Below are 17,384 nucleotides of genomic sequence, written 5' to 3' on the forward strand. Positions count from 1 at the left end.
TCTGTCAAACCCCATACCTCCAGTTTGTAATGCAGAACTGGACCCCCAAGCACAGGTAACCGTGAAGTGATCACGTTTACTTTTTCAAACTTTAGGAAACTCCTCCAGAGCCACAGAAGACATATTGCTGTTCCCCTCAGCTCAAGCTATAAGGAAATTGATCTTCATGTGTAAAATTGGTAGATTGCCCCTTTAAAATGAAGCCTACAGTATCTTGAGCCCCTCGTCACAGGTTGCAATTGTTTACCAGTTGTAACTAGTTCAACCGAAGACTCATGTATTTTCCTTGTTTTATTTGAATGACTTTGTGAAGCTTGAGTACATAAAATTATCCAGTAATTCACGAAAAATAAAGCAAAAACTAGACTTGCAAGCACAAATAACAGGGTCCAAGCACCATAACGCACTTCAGGCCTGGAGTTTCACTGAAACAGGGCGATCGGTAAGCAGAGTATTGCTGAACAGAAAACATTTACAAGTGATGAAGAGTCTTAGTTTAGGAAAAGGTCTCCTAAAACCTAGGAGGCCAAAACCCCATGAATGTAGAACCAAACCCCAACTAAACATACATCACACATTTAAATGCATGAATCAACCTGACCTAAAAGAAGCTATGACCTATAAGTGCAGCTTGCAAATATATATGTATTGTCAAACATGCACGTTCTGGGTGTATAATGTTGCTAAATTATTTTAAAACCAACCATTCATAAAAAAATCTTTTGAACATTTTATTTTGACAAAATATCCCAACCCATAATAGTCTTACTTCCATGTCAGTAAACATACAGCGTGTCAACCAGCTGTGCAGGTGACTCCAACAACCCTCTACTTCAATAACATGGGTTTAAAAAAAAAGAAAAAGAAAAAAAAAGTCAAGAGTCAAGTGATGCAGTACTGGTTTCACTTTTTCTCATTTTAAATACTGCAGCCTAGAAATTAACACAGCTAGACTGAACTGGTCCAGGCCAGATGAGGAAATATCTTTTTCAGAAGCAGCAGAATCTGGCAAATGTTACCTATACATGAAACATGCACACACTCATACACAAAAACATATACACACACAGACACACTTATTCTCTGGACGAAATCACCTTGTCACCATCACACATGTGCCGATATTCCTTACGTTCAGTTACAGACACATTAAAAAAAAAAAAACATTCACACTACAATAACGGTACGCTTATATGTATAAAAACAAAAAGTAAAAAGTAAAAACTAGAACTTTGTTCAGTTCAGCTCTTGGTTTTGGTGGTTGCAATAATACAGTACATAGTACAAAAAAAAGATGAAACCTGCAAAATGAAAACACAGATAACCAAAAAAACTTAATCTTTACTGTATTTCATCTAGAGCGCTCCCTGTTCAGTTTCAATTTGACAAGTGTTTTAACTAGATATTACCAAATCACAGTCACGGAACGTACAATTTTTCTCAGATTAAAGTCAGGCTCCGTACAGGGGATTGGAACATGTCGACGTGTATGTGTGCACTTTTGTTTCTGTTGCTTTGACACTTGTGGTCCTCATCTTTCTTCATAATACAATCCAGGTACATCGGTCACTATCTGCCAACACTTGCAGAGACGAGCCTACAAGTGAGAAAAACGAGTGAGATTTGAATTAGAATTCACACTTTTCTACACAAACACACAAATCAAGAAATTCCATTTAGGTGTTCAATCCCAGGACACCTGGCCTTTTTCACAGAAGACATATTTACATGTCACAGTAGGGAAAAACTGATGTAAATAATAAAAATGAATAATGGCTGAATTCCATTTAACTGCCTCAGTTTCAGGGTCCTTCTATACTGCGTGCTAGTTCACTGTCATGCTACTGGGACACTGTAGTGACATACTGACCAGCAAACAAGATCAAAGCTGTATGGCAACCCAAGTAGTTACCTTATCTTTGGTTGGTTTTTTTTTGGGGGGGGGTTGTTTTTTTCTTCAACTTGCATCAATCTAAACACCTTTCTAGTAACGAAGACAAAAAAAAAAAGCTTTGCACACGGCATGTACTGCAGAGCAAAAGTTGCTAGTGACTGTAAACTAGGTGTGCAGTTCATTTTTTCGGACCATTTCCGTAACACTTATGTTTGTATCCAGCTTTTAATAGAGGTGCACTAATTTCCCATGTACACAAAAAACTCCTCAGCTGTTACAGATCTGGATACTGGAAGTAGATGGTAACAAAGATCATAAGACACTGTCTAATCCAACTGTATTTGGCTTCTAATCAGGCCTTTGACCTGGATGAATGAGAATCCTCACAGACCCCTGGCCAACAGTTTGAGACACTATTTCGTCTGCGTTGGAGGGTCTGTGATAGAAATCAGGACACTCTATGCGTGTGCAAATACAACTCTTTCAACTCACCTTTGTGTAGAGCTTCGTTGGTCATGCGATTGATGTAGCGGGAGCTGCTCTCTGGAACCAGCCACTTCATCACTGTGTTCACACAGGACTTCCTGTAAGAGCTCCACACACTCCCACTGACAGAGAGACAAAAACTATCAACACCTTTAACGAAAAGAGCTAAACACAGCTTAACCAGAAACAGGGAGACAAACGGAAAGGTGTGTGAGTGGGGCGGCAGTAGTTCCTCACCTCGTCTGACCCTTAACCTCTGTAAGGTCACCAACCCCCACAGTGCAACACACACCTGTGTTTAAGTCCCAGCTAACCTGCAGGTTGGAATGGTAGGTGTTTGGCCTGGGGACAAAAACGAGAAACAGGCTTAGTAATGATTGTTGCTGAAGACAAAGACTAACAGACAATAAAAAATAAATGTGAGGGCTGAAGAAAGCTTAGAGTTAATTAGCAGAGAACAGCAGAGAGGAAGACAAATACCTGCAGTGCTCCTCGTCTGAGTTGGAGAATGCCAGTAACAGCAGACCAATGTTGATCATCACAGTGTTGGTCTCTGGACACACCTAATATACATCAAACACACATCTCCATTTGCAAATTGTCCGTCCGTCCTTGGTTTAATGTTGTTCTTCCAGATCAGAGACATGAAAGCTAAAAACCCTCTACTGTAACAAATCCGGAATGTGAAACAGGTTGACTGACGAGACTGACGGGTCTGTGTGTGTGTTTACTGACCTCTAATATCACAACATCATAGTCACTGAAGGAGCAGAACTGAGTGGCCCAGGCAGCATCACTCCTGATCACCTCATTGATAAGATACTCAAAGTCTAGAGTCAACTGCTCAACACACACACTCTGCAAGAGAGAAAACACAAGTTAAAACTAAGTTACAAACCATACAAAAACCATACAAACCTTCACTATTAACACAGGGAAATTACTTTTCTTTTTAGGTGACTGAGCACAGATGATTTATTTACAGTTTCACCAAATTGAACATGGACAGTAATTATGTAACCAAAGTCAATGGCAGGTATATGCAATTACTGAAAATGGTCTGGAGGTGTTTTGATTTTTAGGGGAGAATGTACAATATTTAAGCAGACTGGTGTGTAACATTAAAAGCCAACTTTCCTAATTTTTCTGCAAAAGACTGCTAAAGAAATAATGACATTTCTTGGAATAGAAGTGGATTTCTCTTTTGTTACATTAACCTGGGCAAAATCCCAGAAACACTCATGGCTCACCACAAATACCTCTTTAAAATACTCTTGGCTGCTGTTAAGAAAGCCGTCACACAGAAATGGCTGCAGCCAGACCATCCAACAAAGGATGACTGCACTGCAACTGTCAAGAAAATAAACTGTGTGGAGAAACTAACCACCTGAAAAACTGTGATATGATCAATATGCAAAATAATGGAAAAATGGACTACATTTAGGTGCTATGATTAGCTCTACAACTAAATTGATGCTGTTCTCTGACATAAATGCCATACGCTGATTATTGAGTATTGATTCCAGTATTTCCAGACCTGGTGGGTCAACTGGATATATATCTCTGAACTTACAGGATACACTGGCACAAACATTTACCTGTCCATTGTGTGGTCCAGTGACCAGCTGCAGGTTCCTTCCTTTTAGATCAGTGACTGTGAAAGGTAGCTGGACCTTATCATCTTCGTAACCTAGAGAAAGAAACAAAAGGGGGAAAATGTCGGTCAGAGAAAAGTCCCCTGTTTAATCACTCGTTCTCTGTGTCCTCCTCTTTCACTCACCTCCTGTATTCTGCTCCGTTGTCCCTGGCTGTTGGAGGCGGTAGTGCAGGTGTGAGTAGTTTACATATCCAGGCTCACTGGGGCTAACCTCCTGGGATGAGGACGGGGTCGGAGGGGATGAAGGTGATGAGGAAGAGGACGCAGGAGACATCACTTGTTCTGGGCACTGATGCAAACTGTGGCGCACAGCTGATGTTGATGCTTGTGGTAAACTAGTCCGTCTCTCCTCTTCCCTCCTCTCTCTACAATCATCCTCCTGTCTCCTCCTCTCTACATGTGTCCCTTTGTCTCCTGGTATCTGTGATGCCTCTTTTTCACCACTATCAGCTGTTCTCTTCTCTTGTTGAACCTCAGTTTCTTTCCCCCCTCCTCCTCCACCCTGGGCTCGCCTAAAGAGGTCAGCCGCAAATTCCCGCGCTCTAACAGCTGCCTGTGACTGGCTAGTAGATGAGACGATCGGAGTGGGCCTGCTAGGCTGCAATCGGCTTTCAGGAGATCCCTGAGGTAGTGACGAAGAAGAGGCCAAGGAGGTTGAGGAAGGAGACACGGAAGCTTGACTTGACAACGCTGCTCTCTTTGTGTAGAGAATCTGCGATGACTGACCCTGCTTACCTGCAAGACACATACAAAGAGACAGATCTGAAGGCTGACATGCAAATGCTGAACATCCACCCTGAATATTAGCCAATCTCACAGATGTGAATCAATGCGAATGCACATGCACACCGGGAATACCACACCGGGTCATTTTATCCTTGGCAGTGTGACACAATGAAAGACAACTAATTTGGTGGCTTGAACACATAATAAAACCACAATACACAGACTAGACAATCAAAGCTTTCAGGCCTTTGTTTGTCTGAGAGTGTTCCCTCATCCCACCAAATTCAGTTCTTCCTGACAATGACCCAATCTGATCCTTTTCCTATGCCCTATCCAGGTAAATATCTTAGACAGTTAACAATAGTGTACAGTCTACTTGTAGGCGGAAGACACAGGCAAGGACAGAGAAATGTGCTGAGTGTGTGTGTGTTACCTGTGCAGAGCGAGATGCCACAGGCCACCAGAGAGTAGCTAGTGTTTAACAGGATCACCTGGTCCTTCTTCAGCTGAAAAGCTGGCTGGAAAGTTGGGAACGGATACACCACCTGGTATCTGCTGTTGAGCACATAGCCATGCTCGAGACACTCACCACTCCCTGGAGAGAGACCAAGATGACGGATGAGAGAGAGACGGAGGCAGTGAGGTCAGCAGAGTAGTACATTTCTGTGTCTGTGTGTGTGTCTGTGTTTACCTGTGCGTATGGTAGTGGCCGAGGGAACTGGGCAGCAGTAAGAGCAAGGTGTAGGAGGAGGCATGGAGGCAATTGTGATGTAGATATCTCTGTTGTTCTCATCACTCATCATCAAGTTCATCAGAACAGAGCTAGAACTGCGCGTACTAGCAAGAAGAACCACACATGCACACAAAATTACTTATCACCTACAGACTGCAATAACATAATTGTGGCTGAAACTGAAATGAGTCCATATGGCTGCTGATTGATGTACTTATTGCTTACTTGAAGCCAAAGATGACAATTTTTGAATGGTCATTTGGCCACTCACACACAGTCAGGTACAGGTCACTGTAGATTTCCTCGCCTGCAAACAGACGCACATGATGGACCTACAGACATAAAGCAGATATGAGATAATGGACAAGACAAGCACAGAGTCACTTGACTTATCTAAATTTTCCAGTTCTAATTCTCACAGGAGGACAGGGTATCGCAAAAGCTGTATGTCTGCATGTGAATCCGCTGGCAGTAACACACTGAGAATTCCTTTACCTGTTTGAGTCTACTGTGCAGGTTGAACTCCCACCAGTAGAGATGGTAGGTATAGAAAGAGAAATCATCATCTTCTCCACAGTCACTGGTGTAGGAAAGAACGTAGCGGCCACATTTTGTGAAGCCAAGAAAGATATGTCTGGAAGCACAAAGGTCACAGAGTAGGTACAAAAGTAATACATAACTCGACTTGAAAAATAATACACGATAAATCCACACCGTGTATTCAGTGGACACTGGCAGGTAGGGATGCACCAATCACACTAGATCAGTATTGGTGCTGATACTAACCATATAAAACAGATCAGGTATACGCCATAGTAAGCCATAGTAAATAGTTTTTTATTCAATGTCAATTATGAAATTGATTCTTTTCCACTATCAGTTACATACATTCCGTCATCCGGGCTGCCGACAAAGTTTTCTTGCACAAAAATGACCCAGATGAGTTTCACACAGTAAGGTATGCAGACTTTAAGTTTGGGAAAAAGAGAGCACTGGTAATGAATCTGTACTCTGTAAAGGCAGACACCCTGAACTGAGGTGATCAGTATTGGGAGAAGAAAAGATGTATCAGTGCATTCCTACTAGCAGTCTCACATCTTGATAAAGCATCAACAGACCTGATTCACACAACAATGATCCCACGCTGTTTGAAATGCTCTCGCATGCTTTTCATGATGCAATGCACTACAGTGTATGAGGTACTTAATTACAACAAATCTTTGTAGTAAACATACATTCTCACACACACACACACACACACACACACACACACACACACACACACACTAACCCTGCTCTCAGGAACTCCTCGCTGACAATGTTTTTCAATGGAACGCACACTCGAGGTGGGAGCTTCCTGAACAGGCGCTGAGAAAACTGTCCTGACAGCTGCAGAAAAGGCAAGAGAGCGGAGACAGATGTAAACAACTTCATAAACACACACGTAGTGCAACGGGAAATACAGAAATTTGTGCAAAATATGAAGCGTTTGTAATATTAGTGGAATAGCAATTTCAGAGGCGATGGTCCTGGACACAAACTACACAGTCAAATTCAACTTCATTCAGTGCCAGGCACGGTAATATACATTAGTATCTAATGACTGAGCACACATACGGCAGATCAGTTGTCTATGAAGTAAAGCGCAGAGGTCGACTTTACGAGCTGGGGAGAACTGCAGGTTGCTGCTGCGGTTTAGCAAAAGCTAACGCTGACTGAGCTTTAACGTTGCAATACAACAAGTATTTATCATTGGCTTTAAAGGCTAGCATGCTACCATCGCCCCACAGTTACATTAGGCAAGATGCCCATGAGCCTAGTAGCAAACCAAACTTAGACAAATGCCGAGGAGCATCTCTACAAGCTGGGAAAACGCACCGTTTTCATATTTTGTAGCATTAGCTAATTAGCCATCTTCCAGCCATTAGCTGTTAGTTAGTTAGCCGCCGAGCTAGTTAGCAGCTAGCTAATAGCGAGCCTCAGAGGTTCCTGAAAACAAGGCTTTCACAGAAGCCGTCTCACATTATTTATGAAGCAATCTTTTCATGTCACGCTTTGTGGATTCATGCCTACCTTCCCACGCATGAGAAGCTTCACGACATGGTCTTTATGTTTTCTTTGAGTTTTCTGTTTGCCGTCGTCCTTTTCTGATTTCGAGCTGGGCGCCATCTCTGTCTTAACCGTTGTCCCTCGTTGCAGTCAAAGCCGTCCTGATTGGTCCACAGCCTGCACGAGACTGCCCTCACTCGCCGGTGAACACATCCATCAAAACCAAAACAAAGGTAGGCCACGGCAGAGGTGACATCCCGCAGGAGGCCACCACAAAGGACCCAACTGTGTCTGTTACAACAGTGCCTCGTCCAGCATCAGGAATAAAACGTGAAATCAGGCAAACAAAGCATTTGATCTGAAATGACTTTAGCATTTCGTCTAAAACGGGTAATAGCCACCCTCCCAAACACAATGCAGGTGATGACCACACTGATAATTCTCGTAATTTTAATGTTTTTTTTATTTTAAGTATTTAAAAACAAGTTGTAAAAAATAACATTTAAAAAAAAAAAAAAAAAAACACACACAGAAAACAAACAAACAAAAAACATTTTCCAACAATGAAGTTGTAAAAATTAAACAGAGGGCAGTCAAGCACACAAACACATACATGCTCACACAACCAAACTACATACTGTAGGCATTTAGTGCCAATTACAGCCAATTTACACACATTTTTTCTGTTCAGTAGCATACACTGTATACAGACACACACAACCCCCTTAAGGAAAATAATTACACTGACTAAAATTGAAACAAGAAATCACAGTAGCAGGGGAGAAATACACCTGCAAATTAAACACTGGGAATGTTTATTTAAAATGAAGTTTTAAAAAGTACCAACAAGAAGAAAAAAAAAAAAAAAAAAAAAAAGGAAAGAAAAAAAAAAAACCGAAAAACTTTGCAATTGTCTTTGTTACAAACATAATTTTTGGAATATATTCAAAATACTGCTTGACAGTTTTTTACTGAAACTGAAGGGGAAAACCACATAAATGTGAATCAGTGTTGGGATGCTGTTGTGCTATCTTACAAGCAAAATGCTCATTATTTCACATTTTTAAAAAACTAAACAGATGTATAACAAGGTGTGGGTGAGATGAAAGGGCAAACGGAATAGTAGCCCAAGTAGTTATTTAGTACTTTGTTCAATGCATGGGCAAACTGTGTTCCCTTTTCCCTTTCTTCAATTTTGACTTAAAAAAAAACAAACAAGGAGGTTTGGAATAGAAAATGTCTGGGTGGATGAGTAAACCATGGTCTTGTCTTATTAAAGCCAAAAAAGGAAATCTCTTGAGAGAAAAAACAATTAAGTCCAGAGAACCATCGCAACCGTCCAATAGACCAAGCCATTCGTTTACTGGGCCTGAAAAGACACATCGCAGACATAATGCAATTTAACCAGTCTTTGCTTTGAAAGAAATATGAAAATTCTCTCACTATATTGTGTGTAAAGTATATGAATGCAAACAGTTTTATGCAGGATCAATAATTATCACTTGCCAAGTGCCAAATGGTGCTAAAATAGTCTTTTGTAGTAGGTGTCACTCTTTGAAACATGTGTTTTTTTTGTATGTTCTTATTGCTTTGATTGAACTGAACCAAATCATATCAAACCTAAACAAATGGCTGCTAGTTACTCTGCCTGTACACAAAGTGGTATCAATTTGTTTGTTCACAGGCAGGATGGTTATCTAACCTGCAGTCATTTTACTAGTCTTCATGTTACATCCATGTGGCAACACTCAAAAGAAGACAGGATTAAATAAAAGATGAGGACACTGAATGAGCAAGTTTTATTAAAACTAACATCTGCTTCCTATATTGACTGTTACAGTATCTCATTTTATACACAAAAAGGCACAGAAAACAGTTGGGAAACCTTTCTATGAAATGTGTAAGAAATATTTTGGCCAGTGAATACATTCTTGGCAGTTAATTGATTTTTAAGCTTACCAGACCTTGGCAGCTACAAAACTAATTTTCAACACAGGTTATGCATTTGGTACCTGTTGTCCCTGCTGTTGAGCAGCTGCCTGTCCAGGCGCCTGCCCTGCCTGTCCATAATAGGCAGCCTGCTGTCTGTAGTACTCAGCCCAGGCTGCACTGTAGTCCTGCTGGCCTCCAGCTGCTGTCCCACCTGCTGCTGCGGCAGCTGGAGCAGCTGCTGCTGCTGCTGCTGCCGCCGCCGCCGCCCCCCCTCCAGCTGGCTGGGCTGGAAAAATGACACACATAAATACACCTGTTACGTGCACACAGTGATATAATTGTTTATTTTGCAAAATACTACTGCCATCTTGATTAATGATTAATATAATAATACTATAAGTAGTGGTGGTAATACTCATGATTGATAAAACTCAACTCAAACAGGCTGTGTCATACTTTGTTGACTCTAAAGAAAATTCTATTTGAGGATCTCTAATGTGTTTATGTCTAAAGTTACATGTTCCATTTAATTTAAACATTTCTTCTAAATGTATTCTTTATTTGAACATACTTGATGGTTGTACAATCTTATTTGTTAAATAATTTTAAAATAGTTAACTGTAGATTTAAAAATTGGGGTTGTTACTTTTAAGGAGGCCTCAATAATATTCTGTATAAAGTCTACACATCTATTTCACTGCCTGACAAATCTTTGAAGCTAGGATGTCAACATGCTGATGTTTAGTTCACTCTAACAGAGAAAACCTTGTAATTCAAAGTTTACAGTTTACCCACATACATTCTGACAAAACTGTTTCAGTAGCTCCCACTTACTCATGCCCATCTTCTTGTAGTACTCCTCCCAAGCCTTAGTGTAGTCTGGCTGGGCTCCAGAGGTCTGTGCTGCTTGGCTCTGGTCCGCTGGTGCTGCTGCTGCAGGGGCTCCAGGAGTCTGGGCTGCCATGGCCCCCCCCGGCTGTTGGCCATAATATTGTGCATAGTATGCTGCCCATGCTGCATTAGGGTCTGCTGCTGCCTTATCTAATGAGGGGAGGGGAAAAAATAACTAATGAAATTAAACTATTTTTTTTTTACCTCAAACAATTTACAAAGTGCCTTACAACAACAAAAAACATTAAACAGCTTTTGAGGTTAAGACTGGAAACACAATAGGGGGAGAATGGGAATAAGTGCACAAAATAAGGTACTCACTGGGGTCATGTGGACCTGGGGCTTGCCACTGCTGGTAGGAATTTCCCCAACCCTGAGGACAGTACTGGGGACCACCAGGTGAAGCTCCACTGCGGAGAGGGACGAGACAGTTTAAGTACATAAATTGCTTCTTTATATCAGTGTCAGTTGAAGGAAAATTAAAAAATTCATGCATTCAAATGCTGTTTATGGGTTTTACTTACTGGGGAGCACCACCAGGAGGCCCTGCATTATATGGGTTGGGATTATAGGGACCCATTGGACCACCTGGGCCTCCTGGACCAGGACCACCACCCACGGGACACAATGGACCCTGGAAAAAACAGGAAGAAGCTAATATAAGAATCAGTTAAGTGAGTGTGTTATCCTTTGGCAGCGGTTTGAACCGTGCATCCTTTCTCTGCTCTGAGAGTCATTTGAATTTACCTCAATCTTCTCTTCTATGAGCTGTTTTGCATGGTCAATCTGTTGCGGGGACCCTCGGATGATAAACAGTTTGAAGTTTGGGTCGCCGTTTGGTGGAGGCTGACGAGATATTTCCACAAATGCACCGGTCTGTTGGTTGATGGACTTGACATTCTCTCCTCCTCTGCCAATGACAAGCCCGCATTTGTGAGCAGGAATGGAGAAGGTCATCTCTCCTCCCGGAGGACCCCAGTTCCCCTGGCCTCTACCCCGTCCTCGCCCACCAGGCGGCATTCCTGCACCAGGACCTGGGGGGCCCTGTGGAGGAAACACAACACGACATGTTTTAAAGGTTTCTGTGCTCTGTCATCGACACAAACATCGAGATCGACATGTAAAGGAACTCAAATGACTATCTCTGATCTCTGTACGTACCCCCTGTCCACCCTCCTCTCTGGCACGGATGCTCTGTAGCAAGTCCGTGATGACTGAAGCAGCGTGCTGACACTGGTCTGGTGGACCCATAATGTGGGCTATTTTCTCAGGACCTGTACCATCATCTGTAAGGAATGACATGGACAGGCAGCTTTATCGATAAGGGCTTATACAAGGACCGCGGAGGGGGAAAAAAAAAAAAAAACCCCACACACAAAGCAAATGGACAAACAGGTAAGATAAATATTAGAAAAGTATAAATTACAAAAATTAGTGGACAAAAGCATCTAGCATCTTTAGTAGGTTTGATCTTTCCTTAAAGATTTTACCATAAACATAGTGTCTCTGTTTTTCTACAAAGTTAAAGCAGTATAAAACTGAATGGCATTTTATTATATTTATGACGTAATGAAATATGATGCAGTTTATATTCCAAAAATATTTGCAGAGTTGACCTGGTTTAAACTGTATCTTCACTCCAGCATCGCTCTGGATCTTCTTAATCATCTCCCCATTACGGCCAATCACAACTCCCACAGAGTGCCGGGGCACAGCTATCTGTTAAAAAAAACAAAACAAAAAAAAAAAACATGTGATAGCTGCTCAAAGCTACTGAGTCTCACCCATTATTCAAAATTATTGTAAGCTTTCATCATAATTAAACACACAGACACTACTTACATCGATGCCACCTCCTCCCATCCTTGATCCGTATTCGTTCCTATCTCCAAAACCAACATGATCCCTGTCTCGCAGAATCTCATTGACCATCTCCTTTGCTTGCTACCAAAGCAACACCAAGGAAGATATGATGAGATGGTAAGGTAAGACAAAATGGAGCATTAAGCATTTACCTCTTTACCAAAACTCTCTCCACACTGATCAAAGATTACCTGCACTTTGTAGGGGTCTCCAATGATGCGTAGGGGTTTATCTACGTTTGGTGGCTGGGATCCATCTTGAATAAGAATCATTTTAACTCCAGCTCGCTCCTAGAAATATGTAGGAGAGATATGTTATATTGATTACAGACACATGGCAGATTACTCTAATCTTTCTTTAAACATGTAAGACTCTTCGCTGATTGCAATGGGTTTTCCTATTAAGTGATAGTGGAAATCAGCATAGACCTTTTCCCCATCATTTTCTAATATTTGTACAGTAGAAACAAGATCTCCCTGTGAGCCTCACCTGTAGCTGTTTGATGGTCTCTCCTCCTTTGCCTATAATAAGGCCCGCCTTGCCTGCAGGGATTATCATCTCCTGCATGGAACCTGACTGCCCATTGGTCGACTCGTGACCCCTGGACACTATGTCATCTATAAGTGCCTTGGCTCTCCTGGAGGCAAATTAAGTTAAAAGAAGGGCAATGATATCATTAAAGAACACAAGGCTAATGCAGCATATGAGCAATTTAATTAATGGGTCACACTAGTTTGACTTATTACAGGCAGTGCGGCAGCTCCAACTGAAACTACAGTATGCCACAGTCTTTGGCAGCTGCAGTTTTGAGCAGGCTATACTTTGAACAAATGTGAAAAATAAGAGATCTTGGTTAGCCTGAATTGATATCATTGGTTTCTGACGCACTGTACAGTTGCCAGGCAAAAGGTGGATTTTATTTATAACAAACATAGGTGGTGACCAAAAATTTCAGCAGAGGCCTTGTCTTTTAAGCCAATAAGCTTGTTTGCTGCCCACTTGGGCCTCTGTCATGGAAGTTGTTGATGACATTGGTTACAGGCCAACTTAAAAGTTAAAAAACAAGGGTGGATCGAGGAAAACTTTAAGTGAATTCAAGGAATAGCCTAGTTACAGGTGGTTAATTTGAATATTTTTCCTATTTCCAACTCATGGCTGCATTTTTGGTGTCTCTTTGAGCACTTTAAAGTCACGCTGGAATGCGGGGCAAAACACCTTGCCTAAAGCTTAGGGTGTAGCTCTCTGTACTCATTAACCAACTCAAACAAATAATAATAATAATAATAATAATAATAATAATAATAATAATAATAATAATAATTCGTAGAAGTTAAACAAAATATTTTTTTTTTTGTTTGGCTGTGCACAACATGGTTAAGACATTTTGTAGCATCTAATGCTTAACCACCACAGATTTCCCCCGATCACATGGCTATTTATGGTGTAAAGACAGCTAAGATTAGAGTAAGGACCATAGTTGGAGTTTAACTTTTATCAAATGATCTCTTGTATACAGCCTGAGAGGAAGTACTGCCTTTGAGACCAAACTCTGTAAGAAAAGTCCCTATAGTGCAAGCCTAAAAATCTTTTTATAAATTATTAAATTATTGTATAAATGTATTATCTAATTTCCTACACTAGGTTATTTCATTAAAATGTGTCTAGTTTGATTAAACTCTGGGGAAGTTTAATAGTGTTATTTCTACACCTGTGAGAACAACTGCTACTTGATCCTACGTCTTCTAGAGTTGAGTGGAGTAGTTGCATTGGAAATTGAAAAATACATTGTTTTAAATATGAATATAAACACCAACTTACTGTATGGCGTCTGTTGACCCTGTCAGAGAAACACTTCTGTCTGAAAGACCAGCACTATCTGTGAATAAATATGAAAATCTGTGTCGATCCAAAAGCAGCTGGTAGACCCATTATACTTTGTTAATTTAGCTAATATGAAGGTAGCACATAACTCACCATGAGCAATCTGGACCTTGCAGCCAGAATCCTGTTGTATTTTGTTGATCTGTTCACCTCCTCGGCCAATGACTTTACGGACAACGGGAAAGACATTTAGATTTTAGTTTGAACCCGTGTTAACACAGGGGTGAAGGCGTTACTTTTATGGTTTAGGTAATGTATGTGCATGTACTCACTGAGACCAACCATGCCATCAGGCACTCTGTACTCTTCTGTCATTGTGGAGGGCCGGGCACTACAGCCAGGTAAAAAAAAAATTAAAAATTATAATAATGATGTTAATAATATTATACAAAGGATATCTTGTTTGTCATAATCATATGCCCCAAAAGTGTTAATGTAATAGAAAAAATAAAAAATAACCCATTAACCTTTGTTGGGAAAGGGCAGCCAGCTGAGCTCCAATAGCTGTAAGAGAAGAAAAACTCGTGAGCAGTCGGACACTGAGCCTAGGAAGTTTTTGTAACTGGATCAACTTGGGTATTCAACGTACACAATGCAGAATCTCTTTCACTCTGTGATGCTACCTTCTTGGCATCAGGTTCATCTGAAAACACACAAAAAAGTGAGTCTTACAAAGTGGACGAACAAATGCAGACAAAGTGCCTGTTCGTGCTGATTTTTTAACCTGCTTCTTCCAAGGATCGCTTCTGTGCTGTGAATGGATAACTCTCAGCTCCTCCGTTGTTACTTGCTGAGGGAACACCGTCTCCACCGATTTTAGCTGCAATCTACAAAGAGTTGAACACTGGATGAAGTTTCTGCAATACAACCTAAAATAACGATGAAGAAATTAAAGGGACGCAAGTTTTGGTAAGTGCATTTCAAAATCCCCATGAGCAGTAAGTGACATTTTAACCCATATTCATTTATATAATTATGATTACAAATAGAGGGATCATTTTAAATAAAGTGGCACTCCACTGACACATGGAGATCAGTTAAATCATGAAGAGTACTAACCCAATGCTTATTAATGATTTCATTAGGGTTATCTGGGTTTGGGAACCGCAAATTTATAACTGGGGGTGTAGAGTTTAAAAGATATGGATATGTATCAGGCAGGGAGGATTTAACTAAAGATGGTAGGACTAAGTACTAAGCAAGTAGCAATGAGCATTATGGAAAGTGTAGGATCCAGTATTTCTGTATCTTGACCTATACTAGGGATTAAATGTCATGAAATCTCTGACTCTTCATCACATCAATTTTGCCTATTTGTTTTTTAATCTATCTCACAAGTGCTCCAACTGTACAGGAGTGCAATACTAAATGATGACGTCTGGTGTACCGCATTAACTAGTAAAACCGAGGGACTATAATCTGATACAACTCATAGTGCCTTCAACTAGATTAATGAATCGACAGAAAATTAATCTGCAACGATCTTGATAAATAATATTAAAAAATTGACTTATAAAACAAAAATGCCAAGGATTCTCTAGTTTCAGCTTCTCCAATGTTAAACTTTGTTGCCCTTTTTCGTTGTTATACCACTATGACTTAAATACCTTTGGGTTTGGGCCTGCTCCACAGACAAAACACTTGTGCTAGACATTTTAAACACTTTATAGACTAATGGACTAATTGAGAAAAGTATCCGACCAATCATTAGCTGCAACCCTAACCTTGATAACTAGAAGGACCTATAATGTAGCTTCACTCTGGCCAACGACCATAAAGAAATATCCTCCGAGTACTGAACTTTTAGTTACTAAATAAATTAAGCAACCTTTTGTTCATTTGTAGCTGGTTATCAACAAAATAGCACAAGACAAGTCCGGTAACCTTACTTTAAGGCAGTCATAATGCTATGACATTGTCATTATTTGTTAAATTTTACTAAAATTAGGGTTCTTACACGGGGGAGAAGGAAACTTTATGATGTGGTTACCGTTAACCATACATAACTAACCTAGCTAACTTAGCTTAGGTAGCTCGTCCATTTAACTTAACTCAAGGATCCTGGTGGCGATAGTTACTATACTTGCATGCGAGAATGACCCGCATTGGTGACGCTGCTCAGTCCAGCCCACAAACCTTTTCAATTGATCCTTCAACCTGGCGGGCGTTTTAGACAAATAAATGGCATCGCTATTAGCTACCTAGCTTGCTAGCTACTTGACTAGAGCTAACGTCACGGGTAATTAAGCTAGCTGCTGTGTCCCGGCTGCTAACTAGCTCCACGGCCCTCTTCTCTTGTACCCCACCGCTTGAGTTACCTGTCTGGCTCGTTGTACAGCATCAGCAAAAGCGTCATTTTTCATCCCAGCACCAACTCCATTAGTCGACAGACCGCCGTATTCAGACATGCTGCTCACAAGGGGCAAACACACACACACACAAACGGGGGGGCAGGCTGGATACCTTTGGCCGGGTCGAGCTGCGCAGAAGCGGGAAGGCTAAACAGGAGCGAAGCGGGGGACACCAATGTGATTGAGGCAGAACCACGCCGGCAAATTTCCCTGCTTAAAACAACCAATCAAGGCTTCGTCTTCTTCTTCTATGTGTTTACTGGCGGATCGCAAACCAACTTTAAAGGTGTATACCGCCACCCACTGTTCATTAGATCATCTGAATACTAATTGGTCTTTAGAAATAAAACTTAAAGGAAATCACACCCTAATTTTTAATCTGCCTGTATTATATAGCCTACCAACTCCATTCTGATTTCCCTGAAAGCTTGTGCTTAGTAATGAATTTAAACTCCATTCCTTACCTGCCTCATGTACCATAATCAATGCTTCTTCAACCCCGGGTTTTCTTTCTCTTCTTCCTTACAATGTTTAGGGTCAACATCCAACGTTATAATACGAAAACACCTCCAGCTCCTGGATTGGAGTGCAGAGCAGACACCGTTGAGGACACAGCTGTATTTATTTTTATTTATTTTGACTTATTGTCAAGTTGCATTAACCAATTTATGATTTCGAAACTATTTTACAATGGATTTTTCTTTTAACAATAAGGGAAAATCAGAGGCGGCAGATAAGGGTTTTCATAGTCACTTCATTTTATTTTTAATAAAAAAAGGTTAAGTAATTTGTCCTATAAGCCAATCATCATTTATTTATGTATTTGATACATCACTCTATTCATAATGATTGCATCAGTGAAGGAAAGCTATATGAAACAGACATTTTTAGATTTAGTCTATTCATAGCGTCCACAAATAG

The 17,384-nt window shown here is 40.8% G+C and overlaps 2 protein-coding genes across 4 annotated transcripts; both read right to left on the minus strand.

Moving 5' to 3' along the window:
* Positions 1-713: 713 nt before the first annotated feature.
* Positions 714-7,872, minus strand: dcaf15 (DDB1 and CUL4 associated factor 15). Its single transcript, XM_040147213.1, has 13 exons — positions 7,570-7,872; positions 6,788-6,885; positions 5,992-6,130; positions 5,722-5,828; positions 5,455-5,600; positions 5,197-5,358; positions 4,161-4,772; positions 3,979-4,070; positions 3,116-3,238; positions 2,861-2,943; positions 2,618-2,722; positions 2,387-2,502; positions 714-1,597 (listed from the first exon to the last, which is right to left on the minus strand). The coding sequence occupies exons 1-13, from the start codon at positions 7,663-7,665 to the stop codon at positions 1,542-1,544; spliced, it is 1,935 nt and encodes a 644-aa protein (XP_040003147.1). The 5' UTR covers positions 7,666-7,872; the 3' UTR covers positions 714-1,541.
* Positions 7,873-8,073: 201 nt separating this feature from the next.
* LOC120800739 (KH-type splicing regulatory protein) lies at positions 8,074-16,701 on the minus strand. 3 transcript variants are annotated; one of them, XM_040147036.1, is made up of 18 exons: positions 16,431-16,701; positions 14,837-14,939; positions 14,702-14,755; positions 14,580-14,616; positions 14,385-14,443; positions 14,206-14,277; positions 14,050-14,107; positions 12,721-12,868; positions 12,423-12,521; positions 12,211-12,312; positions 11,985-12,087; positions 11,530-11,654; positions 11,116-11,412; positions 10,893-11,002; positions 10,690-10,778; positions 10,312-10,518; positions 9,558-9,763; positions 8,074-8,914 (listed from the first exon to the last, which is right to left on the minus strand). In XM_040147036.1, the coding sequence occupies exons 1-18, from the start codon at positions 16,518-16,520 to the stop codon at positions 8,906-8,908; spliced, it is 1,968 nt and encodes a 655-aa protein (XP_040002970.1). In that variant the 5' UTR covers positions 16,521-16,701; the 3' UTR covers positions 8,074-8,905. The 3 variants fall into 3 exon arrangements, with proteins under 3 accessions (XP_040002970.1, XP_040002971.1, XP_040002969.1); XM_040147037.1 differs by lacking the exon at positions 8,074-8,914 and having other exon boundaries at positions 9,328-9,763; positions 10,893-10,905; positions 10,972-11,002; XM_040147035.1 differs by lacking the exon at positions 8,074-8,914 and having other exon boundaries at positions 9,328-9,763.
* Between the last annotated feature and the right edge of the window lie 683 nt (positions 16,702-17,384).

The sequence above is a fragment of the Xiphias gladius genome, chromosome 15 (genome assembly GCF_016859285.1).
Source record: "Xiphias gladius isolate SHS-SW01 ecotype Sanya breed wild chromosome 15, ASM1685928v1, whole genome shotgun sequence".
Taxonomy (NCBI): domain Eukaryota; kingdom Metazoa; phylum Chordata; class Actinopteri; order Istiophoriformes; family Xiphiidae; genus Xiphias; species Xiphias gladius.

Coding starts and splice junctions, on each gene's coding strand:
- dcaf15 (XM_040147213.1), bottom strand. CDS start 7,665: ATGGCGCCCAGCTCGAAATCAGAAAAGGACGACGGCAAACAGAAAACT. Junction 3,239..3,978: donor CTGGACCACACAATGGACAG/GTAAATGTTTGT, acceptor TCTCTCTTGCAG/AGTGTGTGTGTTGAGCAGTT. Junction 2,503..2,617: donor GAGGTTAAGGGTCAGACGAG/GTGAGGAACTAC, acceptor TCTCTCTGTCAG/TGGGAGTGTGTGGAGCTCTT.
- LOC120800739 (XM_040147035.1), bottom strand. CDS start 16,520: ATGTCTGAATACGGCGGTCTGTCGACTAATGGAGTTGGTGCTGGGATG. Junction 11,413..11,529: donor GAGAGGAGGGTGGACAGGGG/GTACGTACAGAG, acceptor TTTCCTCCACAG/GGCCCCCCAGGTCCTGGTGC. Junction 11,003..11,115: donor TCATAGAAGAGAAGATTGAG/GTAAATTCAAAT, acceptor TGTTTTTTCCAG/GGTCCATTGTGTCCCGTGGG.